Source organism: Topomyia yanbarensis, chromosome 3 (genome assembly GCF_030247195.1).
Source record: "Topomyia yanbarensis strain Yona2022 chromosome 3, ASM3024719v1, whole genome shotgun sequence".
Classification (NCBI taxonomy): domain Eukaryota; kingdom Metazoa; phylum Arthropoda; class Insecta; order Diptera; family Culicidae; genus Topomyia; species Topomyia yanbarensis.
In genome coordinates, this window is record NC_080672.1 from 73,206,445 (window position 1) to 73,218,462 (window position 12,018).

Genomic DNA, 12,018 nt, shown 5'->3' on the forward strand with positions numbered 1-12,018 from the left:
TGATTGGTCGATATCTAGTCATGATACTGGAGTCACCTCTCTCGTGTCGGTCTTTGGCTTGATAGCGGAAATAGGTTCATGGAAAATAACTAGAACATTGAAAAAGAATGGAACTCATATAACTTACTAACTAAATAGGAACGACTCTTTAGTTTGGTGGAGAAGGAAATAATGTCTTTGATCTAGCCAAAATCGATTGGCGAAAATATATGGGAAATTTCGTTGGTTGTTTGGTTCTGCTCCTGAGGGATTGATAAAGGAAAGTTCAGCCTTAATAAGTGAAGGAAATAAAAATAGTTTTGTTTGTAAAATTAGTAATTTTATTACATCTCAACATATTTAAACGCTAAGCGTGAAATTTAGAGTATTTAATAAAGAGTATTCTGTGTAATTGAAAACAACATATTTGATCAAACTATTTCAATCGCCTTAAGGTTTGTGAACAATTAGATCCCATGTATCCTTTAGTCGTAATTTTAGAACATCATCAGCACTGAGTTCTGTTGTTCCGTAGCTAAGAACACTATACTTAGAGTAGAAGTACAGCACGCCACCAGTCCAGATAGCGAGAAGTGTAGAGAAAATCAACGATACGAGTTGCACTCTGATAAACTTTTTGATCATTAACTGAACGTGTTCCAACACGAAGCATAGCAACAGGATTTTGTAGACTAATGCAGGAAGATAGTTGTATAAAAACAACGTTCGCTCCATGAAGAAATATGGCAAATAATGAATGAAATACCCTGCCAGGAATATCTCGCCTCCAAAGCGAAACTTCTGCCATTCGTCATCCCCAAGATCGAAGAACTGCCGGCGACGTCGGATCAAGTAGAATACCAGCAAACCAACGTACGCGACGATGGCAAGCGTTGCCGAGTACCAGGTCACTAGGTTACCTAAAAGATGAATCTGGGCATTGGACGCGCCATCGACCCAGTAGGCAATGCCTTTATCCATCAAAGGCCACTCGAACGGTTCCGAGGAGTACATGTGACCTTCCAGCTTTTCCGCATGGAACAGCATCTTCAGCTGTAGCTCGGAAAACTTTTCCCAGAACGATAATCTCGTTGGCTCAGTAGGAATCATCTCGGTCGTCAGTAGCTTTGCCAGCACATCCTTCTTGTCCTTATCCTGGGTGTAGCGATGTTCTTCGACGTTCCAAATGGTGTCAATGGTGAACTGCCTTTTATCGGCTGCGATTTCAAACTGATTAAAACCCCAGTCGCCCAGCTGTTCTCCTGTATACTTTAATGCAGCGGACGTATCGACGTGAACCAATCGCACCTGAGAAGTGATCGCATTCCATTTATTGTTTGAGTCTTTGGCGTTAATGATCTGAACCTTCCACAGCAGATTAGCCGGCATCGATATGTTATAATCGATGTAGCAGGACACCTCCTGGCTCAATGGAGTCATCGGTGATGCCACGTCATGGCTGTTCAAGGCCCTGCTCGTCACACCATGAACCAACTGAACAACATCTCCGTGTTCTATGTAATCCGGCTCATCTTCAATGGCTATATTTTCTTTGTCCGGTCGCTTCACAATCCACCAATTGTTCACATCTTTGAACCCGTAGCAAGTCACCTGCTGCTGATGACTTGATCCTCGACCATCTTTGTACTTGATTGGATAGACGTGGGCATGTGAGTGTAACCAACAGACTCGACCATGCGTGTGTTTCAAGGTAATCTGCGAGCCGTGCTGTATTCGCAAAGGTTGACCTTTGGTAATTGACGCTAGGCCGCCTTCCAGTGACGCCTGGAAGGCGCTGGTCATCACACTATCGTGGGGACCCGCTTTGTACAGACTGTTCAGATGGAGATAGAAGCAGCCCAGGTAGAGGCCTACTGAGATCGTAATGAAGAGGGCAGCTTTTACGACAGTTTTGATGATAAGATAGAGATTGGACTGAGAACGATCGGGGAGCTGCATCCAAACATGGCGACCGATGATGTAGCAGGCAAGGAAATAGCTGTAGAATCCGATGTATTTCACACAAACGCCGGCCGTTAGCGAGAGTGCTGCCAGGGCACCGAATGACCACCAGCGGGCGCTGAACGGGTTGCTGTTGAGGAATTTGAAAACGAACAGTATGCCGACACTGGAGAAGAGCAGCAGCATCGGTTCCATGAGGATAAACCGGGAGTGGGTCAGCAGGGCATTGTCTGAAGGTAGAAACGGTTAGGTTAGTTATGTTTATATTTTCTGTTTGTTTTGTAGTAGGAAGTTACCGAAAATGATGAGAAGTCCTCCAATGATACACATTCGCTGACTAAGTCGGATCTGTCGTAGGATGCTGTACACTACTGGACCAAGCAAGCTACCGCATAGTGCGGGGATGAAGCGTAAAGCAAAGACCGGGACGCTCTGTAAAAATAAATGAAAGTTTTAAAATCCATAAAGTACGGTTTTTGTTTTAGTGTTTCGGATTCTCCTCCTCAGTAACTAGCACCAACTGGGTGTCTAGTTAGACGATGTATCTAAGCTAGTACCCAAATTAGCACTAGTTAGACACTAAAATCCAAAAAGTCACACGTCTTGCGTGAACACTAAACAACTGGCTTATACCGAGTGATGTCTCGATAGTAAGCACAGAAGTTCTGTTTGCCGACGAAGAATATGAACCGAAACTGTCTTATGGTTTGAAGACCCAAACGCCTGAGACATCACTCGGTATAAGCCAGTTGTTTAGTGTTCACGCAAGACGTGTGACTTTTTGGATTTTAGTGTCTAACTAGTGCTAATTTGGGTACTAGCTTAGATACATCGTCTAACTAGACACCCAGTTGGTGCTAGTTACTGACGAGGAGAATCCGAAACACTAAAACAAAAACCGTACTTTATGTAAGGTATGTGTCCTTATGCAAAAAAAATTTGGTATCGTCCAAAATTTTCCCATTTGGGAATTTGTTTAAAATCCATGTTTTCGGAAGTAAGTGTAAAATATTAGCAAAAGCCGAAGATCTGATGTCTGCTGAACAATATATTATGTTTATTTTAAATTTATTCGAAATATTTGGTAACCCTATCAGTTTGTCAGATACTGATGGGACGTCGAAACGCAAATACCAATATTATGAATTTTAAACCCTTTTTGCATTAAATGGTTTCAACCCAATTTTTTTCTTAGGAAATAATATAGCAAAAGATATCACTGAAAAAAGTTTCATCTTCAAATTTATGTAAACTCAGACGCATTTATTGTAGATTGATGCAATACCTTTTTATCTCTAAATAATGACAGGTGAATTCTAAATTCTTATACTAATGTCGTTTTTGTTTGAAGCGGAACTAAGGCAGGTTCTAACCATAACTGCTGTCAAAAGGTTTGAACTGACAGCGGTTGGGGTTAGAACCTGACTCAGCTTCGGGGTCAAGCAAAAGCGCCATAAGAGTTTAGCACGAGTGGGCTGAGACATTTGACAAATTAGGATGTTGGGCCAAATGAAACAGTGAAAACGGTTTTACTCAACCACAGGCCTTTTCTAATGGGCTCGTCACTCCACAACAATGACGACCTACAGCCGGAGATCGACAATTGGTCGAGCTTAGTTCTGTCGATTAGCACTCACAGCGGCATCTATAAGGTCAACTGCTTGGCACCCAGATTGAAACCGCACCTGGAGCGTTCCGGCAAAAAGTGGGCACCAACCTGCGGCAACAATGACGAAAGCCACGGGAGAACACTGGCATTACCTTAACTACCTTGTTCGGAACTACGGATGTTCGGAAGATGCCAAGTGCATTCAATATATTCTAGGGTATGCTCTCATTTGATCTACTTCTAACGGTTTATAATCCGTTTCGGGGATTATTGTCTCCGCCTATGGGCCATCGATTGATCTCGGTGCGACCATCAGCGATTGCTTTCTAGATGGATCAGCAAAGATCGTGTAGCATACCTCAACAGCACTAGCCGCCAAACGCAACTACAACCAGATCGACCTAGAACTTGTCATCTTATTTGTAATAAGCAAGTGTCCGCTCTTGTGCCTCTTAGGCTCAAATCAGGGCTTCGCAGCGCACACCAAAAACTATCTACAATGCTCTTACGTTGTCCTTCTACTAATTCACCATTAAGTATGTGGCCACAGACAAGCTTGGATGCGCTGACATCCAGCCTCGGGCCGGCTATGGAGATTGAGAACAGTCCATTATCTTTTTCCGGTCTAAACCAGCCTAGATACGGTGTGACATCCGGTGGGTTGGAGTATCTCCGTTAAGAATCGATCCACTGGGTTCCTGCTTCCATGTTGTAATAGGCGACTGAAAACAAGGGTCCTCAAGTCAAGGTGTTTTTTCCGTGCCGAGGACTGAATGGCTTGCGGGAGCAAAATATACCAATCGTGCACGGAACTCATGCGGCTTACCCTTGCAGTTTAGACGAATCTCTGACACAGTAAACTTTTGTTTTTTTACAAATCGTGGAATTCAAATAAGGGTCATGTCCCTTGTACCCATTTCGGGGTTCGCTATAGGCGATTATAAGCCAACGTGTTTGGTGTCTTCTAGTGGCTGATGGTGATGAAAAGTTTAAAGCTCTGATCAACTATGGTTAGAGTAGCAAAAATTAATCTTCACTATAAACGTACAGCAACTATGAATCTATCCCACCTTTTGCAAGGAGGTAAAGCTTCCATAGCTTTGATTCAAGAACCGTATTTCCATTGAGGAAACTTCTATGCTGGGAAGCTACTTAACTCCGTCTTCGTAGCTTTTAACAAAAATGGCATGACGACTCCACGTCAAATGCCTCGTGCATGTAAACTTGTGAACGCATATCTTCTATCCGACCTCGCAATGCGTGATATTTGTGCTGTCACAGACAATATGACTATTGCTAATAAAAACAGGAAATACGTGTATTGTTCGGCATATTTGCCGCATAATGAACCATCACCTTTTGATGATTTTATAAGGGTTGTATCACACTGTAGCAGAAATGGGTTTCCACTCATAATCGGCGGTGATGCAAATTCCCACCACATAATTTGGGGCAGCTCAGATATCAATTGATGGTTAAGTAGCACAAATTTGCAAATACTTGCATATACTTCTTTCGTGCCCAACTTTTTTTCTTGTGAATGTAGGGTTTCAAAACTATTTTTCCTTGAAAACGGTGGAGTCAAGAAACATGAAAAGCCTTTTTTCATAAAGATAAGTGCTTCCCTCGCAGTGCTACAAGCTGTTCAATTTTTACCTTTCAATGCTCAATACAATTCTTTTACAATATTTACAATAGTCCACTTGCGTGGAAAACGTAGCCAAAGGCTCTCTAAATGGATAAGTTTAATCACACTTTAACAAAAGCACTGTTTTGAGCGACTTAGTGGAATGTTATATTAAACACTTTAAACCGTTGTCTTCCGTTTTAATTCCACTATGATGAACAAAATGCAAAATTGCACTTTTCTGTTACAGATACGTATTTCGGCTACGACTTGCAGCCTTCTTCAGTGTATTGTATCAGAAAATTCTGATACAATACACTGAAGAAGGCTGCAAGTCGTAGCCGAAATACGTATCTGTAACAGAAAAGTGCAATTTTGCATTTTGTTCATCATAGTGGAATTAAAACGGAAGACAACGGTTTAAAGTGTTTAATTAAAGTTTAATCAGTTTACAATAATATTGCAACATAACGAAGATATATGAAAAATTCATTTCCCGTCGTCAACTGCTCAATCAGAATCCAATCAGACTAATTGCAATAACTTCAATTCGGGAGCTGATCCTCGTAACTTTTTAATACTCAAACAAAAGGCAATAGTCACATTTATTAGCCTTACTGGATTTTGTGAGTAAATCTTGCCTCAATCAAAAGTTATAGATGTTTGAAAACGTTGTTGTCCACAAACATACAGGGACATGAAGGGGTTAATGTAAGAAATTACTCATTTGCATGATCTGGCAGAGAAGAGGTGTTAGATGCAACTCTCTGCTCTGACGGTATTATGCATGAGTTGGCAAACTGGAATGAACCGTCGTTATCTGATCTTAAGTACATCGTCTTTGACCACTTAATCGTCTAGATGTAGCAACCTCTTGCGGTTCTACTGTGTACTAATTCAATTTTGAATAAGTTGTAGTAAAAAATTGGATTAATTGTGTGGATATGCTAGAATGTAAATTACCACTCCTTTTTATTAAACCATTGATGCGTGTAGATCCTTTTCGGATTTTCGGTTAATCGAAAATTGACTCACTTCCCCCAACATCTGGTGTGAATACTGACAGTTGCGAGAAGCGTGCTCTTTCTAATTCCTTAAAAATGGGGCAAAATTGATCAACATCAAAGAAAAGAAGCACAATCGCAGAGGTGCTCTCTTCAACAATGCTTCAGCTCAGTGTATAGAGCCTTCGAAGCACAATATTTATCGAGTGCAAGCAAGGCTGGAGAAAGGTCAAGGTCACTATTCAATTGCGCGGAAGGATGTTCTATTGAAAGATATTCACGGGTGTCTCTTTTCAATCCCTTCTAACTCTTACATTCCCAGTTTCAGTGGGTTTGCTTAAAGTTAATTGTTTGATTCTCTCCAAATAACGAACAAAACTGTATCTGGTTGAAACAGAAATTGAAGGAGATAAGTGGGAGGGCAGGGAACTTCCGCTTTATAGTCTTCATCAGAATGAGGTTCTCTTTTACATTACGTGGAATCCCAAGTAATGTTTGAAGAGTTCTGATGTTTTGATGCGACTAGATTTCTATAATCCTGATTCGCGGGCAGTTTGTTGGGGAGTTCTGAGAACTAAGTCGATTACAGAGGAAATATAGCAGTATTTGTGCAGTATGGACGACCGCTCTCTGAAATTTCTGCTGAAAAAGGGTTATAAACTGAACTATGGCTTCCAAAAAGTGTCGGCGAAGGTTTATAAACATAAATCGGTTTAAGCCGAATTTGAATGACAATATCTCTTCAAGGGTGTTGGCGTTTTCATCAACACTGATTCCTGATAAAGTCCTTCTGATTCGAAAAAAAACTTATTTAATCTACTAGTCTCGTTGAGACTTGAAACATTTGTGCAAAGTTTTTTCCAACCACTTCGCTCAGAGGATCGTAGCTCATTTCTGTATGCTTTGCGAGCCAACTTAAATGCCTCCAACCCGTCCCTGCGCCTGCGATTTCAAGCTCTTCTACATAATTTTTAGAGTCGAACAAATTCTGTATTCCACCAAAATGTCCCTCTAGAAGCACGCATATCTCGAAGCGGACAAGCCTCTTGGTATGCTGCTGCTCGGAGTCAGTTTGTTTTATTCCCGGTTTCATCCAAGTCACTTGGAGATTCAATCGTCGGACGATACCCATGAAACCTAGCCGTCAAGCCCTCTTCGTAGAGGTCCCAGTTCGTAGATTTTGGATTACGATATGGGATGATCTCTAGCAAGACGTTTAAATGATCGAAGAGGATGTATTTATGATCAGATAACGACGGTTTGAATTCGTTTGGTACGAGTCAGTTTGCAAACTCATCCGTAATACTGTCCGAGCAGAGAGCTACATCTAACACCTTCTCTGCCAGCTCGTGCAAATGTTGGGCGATTTCCTACATTAAGTATGTGCAGATTTGTACTGCATAAGTACTCCATCAATTCAGTGCCTCTCAAATTGATAGCTGAGCTGCCTCAAATTATGTGGTGGACATTTACATCACTACCGATTTTGAGAGGAAACCCATTTCTGTCACAGTATGATACAACCCTTTTGAAATCATGAATACGTCTATTATTCGGCATATTTGCCGCATAATGAACCAATAATGTTTAAGTTATCGACAGTCATATCGACTATGAGAGCACAATTATCGCGAGTTGTGAGGTCGGATATAAGACATGCGTCACCAGGCAGCTACGAAGAATTAAATTAAATTAAAGGAATTAAATAGCTTTCCAACATAGAAGTTTCCTTTGTGGAAATACGAACCAAAGCTATAGAAGACTATCCTCCCTGCACAAGGCGGGATAGATTCATAGTTGCTGTTCGTTTATGCTGAAGACTAATTTGTGTTACTCTAACCATACTCGATTATAGCACTACATATTTCATCATCAGCACTTGTTGTACAGCAACTAGATGATACCATACACGTTGGCTTATAATCGCATATAGCGAAACTCGAAATGGGTATTAGGGACACGAACATCATTTGAATCCCACGATTTGCGAAAAAACAAACGTCCACTGTGTCAGAAATTCGCGTAACACACCGAGGGTACGACCCACAACCCCCCGTGCCCGACTGGCATATTTTAGTCCTGCCAGCCATTCAGTCCTCGGCACGGAGAAACCTTGACTTGAGGACTCCTGTTTTAAGTTGCCTTTTACGACATGGGAGCAGGAACCCAGTGGATCAATTCTTAGTTGAGATATTTCAACCTACCTGATGCCACACGGCCTTTAGGCTGGTTTTTGTCCGTAGGAAGATAATATACTGATATCAGCCTCCTAGTGGATTCCGGCCTCCTAACTTAGTTTAGATACAGGGTTGAACTTCCTCGATTTCAAAATTATTCGCTTCGATCGATGAGATTCCTATGGAGGAGTACTTTTTGGGATAAAAAGTGCCATTCTTTCAATCGAACTAACCTTTTCTCGCATTAAAGTCGGCGCTTGTCAAGTTTAACAACGCTTCATAATATCACGGAGTTCTACCAGCACCGCAGCTAATTCTAGCATATCCCAATTTATCGAACCAAAACAAGAGCTTCCTTAGGAGGAAGAGTACAAGTTTTTGTGGCTGACTTGATTCTCGACGCCGAGAATCAAGCTCTGACTAAACGAGTACCGGGTGCGAGTATCCGCGACGGTTCGACCAATTCATGTTGGATCAAAGTTTGCTCAAAAGTGTACGCGAAAAAGTGCTCCGCGTATAAGGAGTTTTCAAAAGTAGGCACGTCGAACACTTGAAAAATACGCGTAGTTAGAATTATAAATGAAGAGCTTGATGAAGACAAAAAACACGATTATTGGCGTCGTTTCGTTAACGGGTTAGCAAGAAAAACAGTACTAACAAACGCGTGGAATATTCAAGCCGATGAATATTTTGCCAAGAAGGTTTTCTCACTTGTTCGTTTGTAGAATTCATTTAACAAGTTTCTTCAGTGTAACATGGTCCCACTCGATTGGAAACGAGTGAGTGTCATCGCCACCTAAAAACAAGGAAAATCATCCTCCGATTACAACTCGGACCGGCCGATTGGAATGTTATCCTGTATACGGAAGTTATTCGAGAAAATGATCCTGTTTCGCCTCGACAACTGTGTGGAAACGAATGATTTTCTATTAGATACACAATTTGGTTTCCGCTATGGCAAAGGGACGAGAATCAAATAGTACATGCACGAAAATAGCAGATGGCATAATTCTAATCTTTTGAGATGTATAGAGTTTCTTCCTTGGTGGGAAAGAAATTTACTGACTACCTGTACACAAATTTCAATCTGAGAATCGGCTTTAAGATCTCGCTGGTTGCCACAAAAACCGTACCTATTTGATAAACAAAGCAGTTTCACACCTGCTTGTCTATTGCAGTAATTGTCTGTGTGAAATAACTCAGCGGCTGGGGTCATAAACCTCATAGAATTTTTGCTTGAAGTTTTATTATCAACAAACATCAAGAACAAATATAAGAATACTAATGAGTTTTTCACCGGGTTCATATTGATTTTGCAAAACTAGATATACTGATACTATTGTAAATAATTCAATCTACTTAAAATTTGATCTCTGGCTTGGAAGAATTTTTAGTGTCGGTAGGATCAAGAATTAACCTTGCAGTTAATTCCTGTAGGCTAAGAATCGTCTTTAAAATCTGTCAAAGCAGAAGACTATAATTACGCAGCGAAATTGGAGTTGACATCCGTGTTATCTTCCTTTAAACGAACACTTTTGTCCCACCGCATCTCACATTTCAGATAACAGATTTATCCTCCCCAATATGCATACATAATTCAATCGTAAACAGTTATGAAAGGTACAATGCGCACGGAAGATCCTAACGTTATCATCCGAAACCGTATCGTGACAGACACAACGCACAAAAAGTTGCATAACATCTTCTTTGAATACGATGTTGAAAATGCAGCATAAAGCAAACGGAACTCAAAATATCCCGCCAATTAAATTATCGCCCATTAGTGATGTAAAATAGGTCCAATATTCTTCGTTTGAAATGGCGTGTGATTTTTGCAATGCAACGCCTAATTCACCGCCCAGTAAATGTCGAGGCGAGCAACTGTTTTTCAAACCACTAATCGCACTCGTGAAGTGTAAATTTATCTTTCACCGACAAACTTGCTGCATTTATCGTGCCCGTCTCTGCACGAGATTAATATTTGCCCCGTTTAGCATGTGCGTAAGAGACACAAACCGATCGCGATTCAACTATTTGAGCGGGTCTCTCTTCGGAAGACGCCTCAGAGATCTACCGCCGAAAACAAGTTTTCGGCCAACACTGTCCTAATGTCGTTTGATTCTCAAACACGTTTACTCGATTACGAAGCGTGACATTATGAAAGTAAACTTACCGCATCGTATTCGCTACCAATTTTGGGAAATTCAAACTTCCCACTGTATCCAACGGCACTGGCAGCTCCGGCTATCAGCATCTTGCCCAGCGGTGGATGTTGATCGAAGTAGAATGTGTTCCGCAGGTATAGGGAGGCGAAGCGGCCATAGTGGATCTCGTCGAATCTATGAACGATATACCGCAACAGTTGATAATCAAAAGGTCAAAATGCTATTGTTGAAAGCAAACACTCACACGACTCCACTGGGGTGGGTTAACCGATAGAACCGTGTCACTAGCGAGACCAGGAAAAGAACCACGGAAGCGCCATCCAATTGAACTCGAATCATAAACTCGCCATCGTTATCGCGATTGTCGTCGCCAACCTGTGATTTTGGCTTTTCAGGTTCCTCGCTTATCGGTTCAAGTCTTTTGATGTTGTTTTTCAACGATTTTTCATCAATTTCGGCCAATTTGTCTTCCGCATATCGTACCTCTTCCGTGGATGATGTTTTACCTTTCTTGTGAGCCTTTCGGTTGCGTAAGCTCACATCCTGCGACTCTGGAATCGGTTCCATGATCGTTGATCTGATTTTGAAAGCTCAGCGACACCACATTTGATGCTGGGTTTTGCAATATGGGAACGTTTTTTTGTTTGTTTGTGAACAAAGGTAACTACTATTGGGCAATGTGGGTTAGCAAACAGCGAGCGAAAGAGATAGAAAGCGGCCGTATTACATCTCGACAACACAACAACTGGGAATGGACTGATCGCAGTGAATGGTGGTGTACAAGTGTAGCGTAGAAAAATGAAATGTCAGTGAATGGCGGTGTTAGTGTGGGTGAAGCGAACCAAAAAAGATCGCGTTCAATGATCGATCGACACTCAGAGAAACGGCGGTGTTGGTTTTCTGATATTTAGCCTCATTTACTGGTGCGAAGATATAGTATTTACTGACTTATTTATCTATTTATGTTTGACGTTGAAGTTGGTATCCAAAAGATGTTCCACATTTCTGCAAATAAAAACAGATTGGTTTTCTCAATCAAAAATTATACAAACATTCATTCATTAATTGGATATACTTTATTACTAATATATACTACAGACTTGTTGTGGGCAGCATGACTTCTGAGAAAATTCTGTAACAAAATTTTAAACTTGAAATCTGGCGAAAATCCAAGTATTGTGGAATTTAGGCAATCAATTTAAATTGAATCCACTAGCAGCAAATGGTGCGTTTCAACAATACGATAAATATTAGGTCAAACAAGAATGCGTGTAAATTGCTTTTATGTTTGTTATTCACTTAGTATAAAATGCCAGAAAAATATTGGGCTAAACTTCCGGTTGACTAGTTCCAAATTACCAGGTCTTTCGATTAACTTCTGCCATCCGATTCTGTAAAGCCACATCGTTTATTTTGTTTGTCGCAGAATGCCACTTTGCTATAAACTATTTTCAACAGTAATCAATGGCGTAGCCAAGAAAGAGTTTTTGGAGTT

General features: G+C 41.0%; 1 protein-coding gene across 1 annotated transcript; it reads right to left on the reverse strand.

Annotated features, from left to right (window-relative positions):
• Positions 1-344: 344 nt before the first annotated feature.
• On the reverse strand, positions 345-11,274 carry LOC131691719 (protein O-mannosyltransferase 1-like). The gene is made up of 4 exons (XM_058978328.1): positions 10,768-11,274; positions 10,532-10,697; positions 2,238-2,373; positions 345-2,171 (listed from the first exon to the last, which is right to left on the reverse strand). Exons 1-4 carry the CDS (start codon positions 11,088-11,090, stop codon positions 430-432), a joined length of 2,367 nt encoding a protein of 788 aa, XP_058834311.1. The 5' UTR covers positions 11,091-11,274; the 3' UTR covers positions 345-429.
• Between the last annotated feature and the right edge of the window lie 744 nt (positions 11,275-12,018).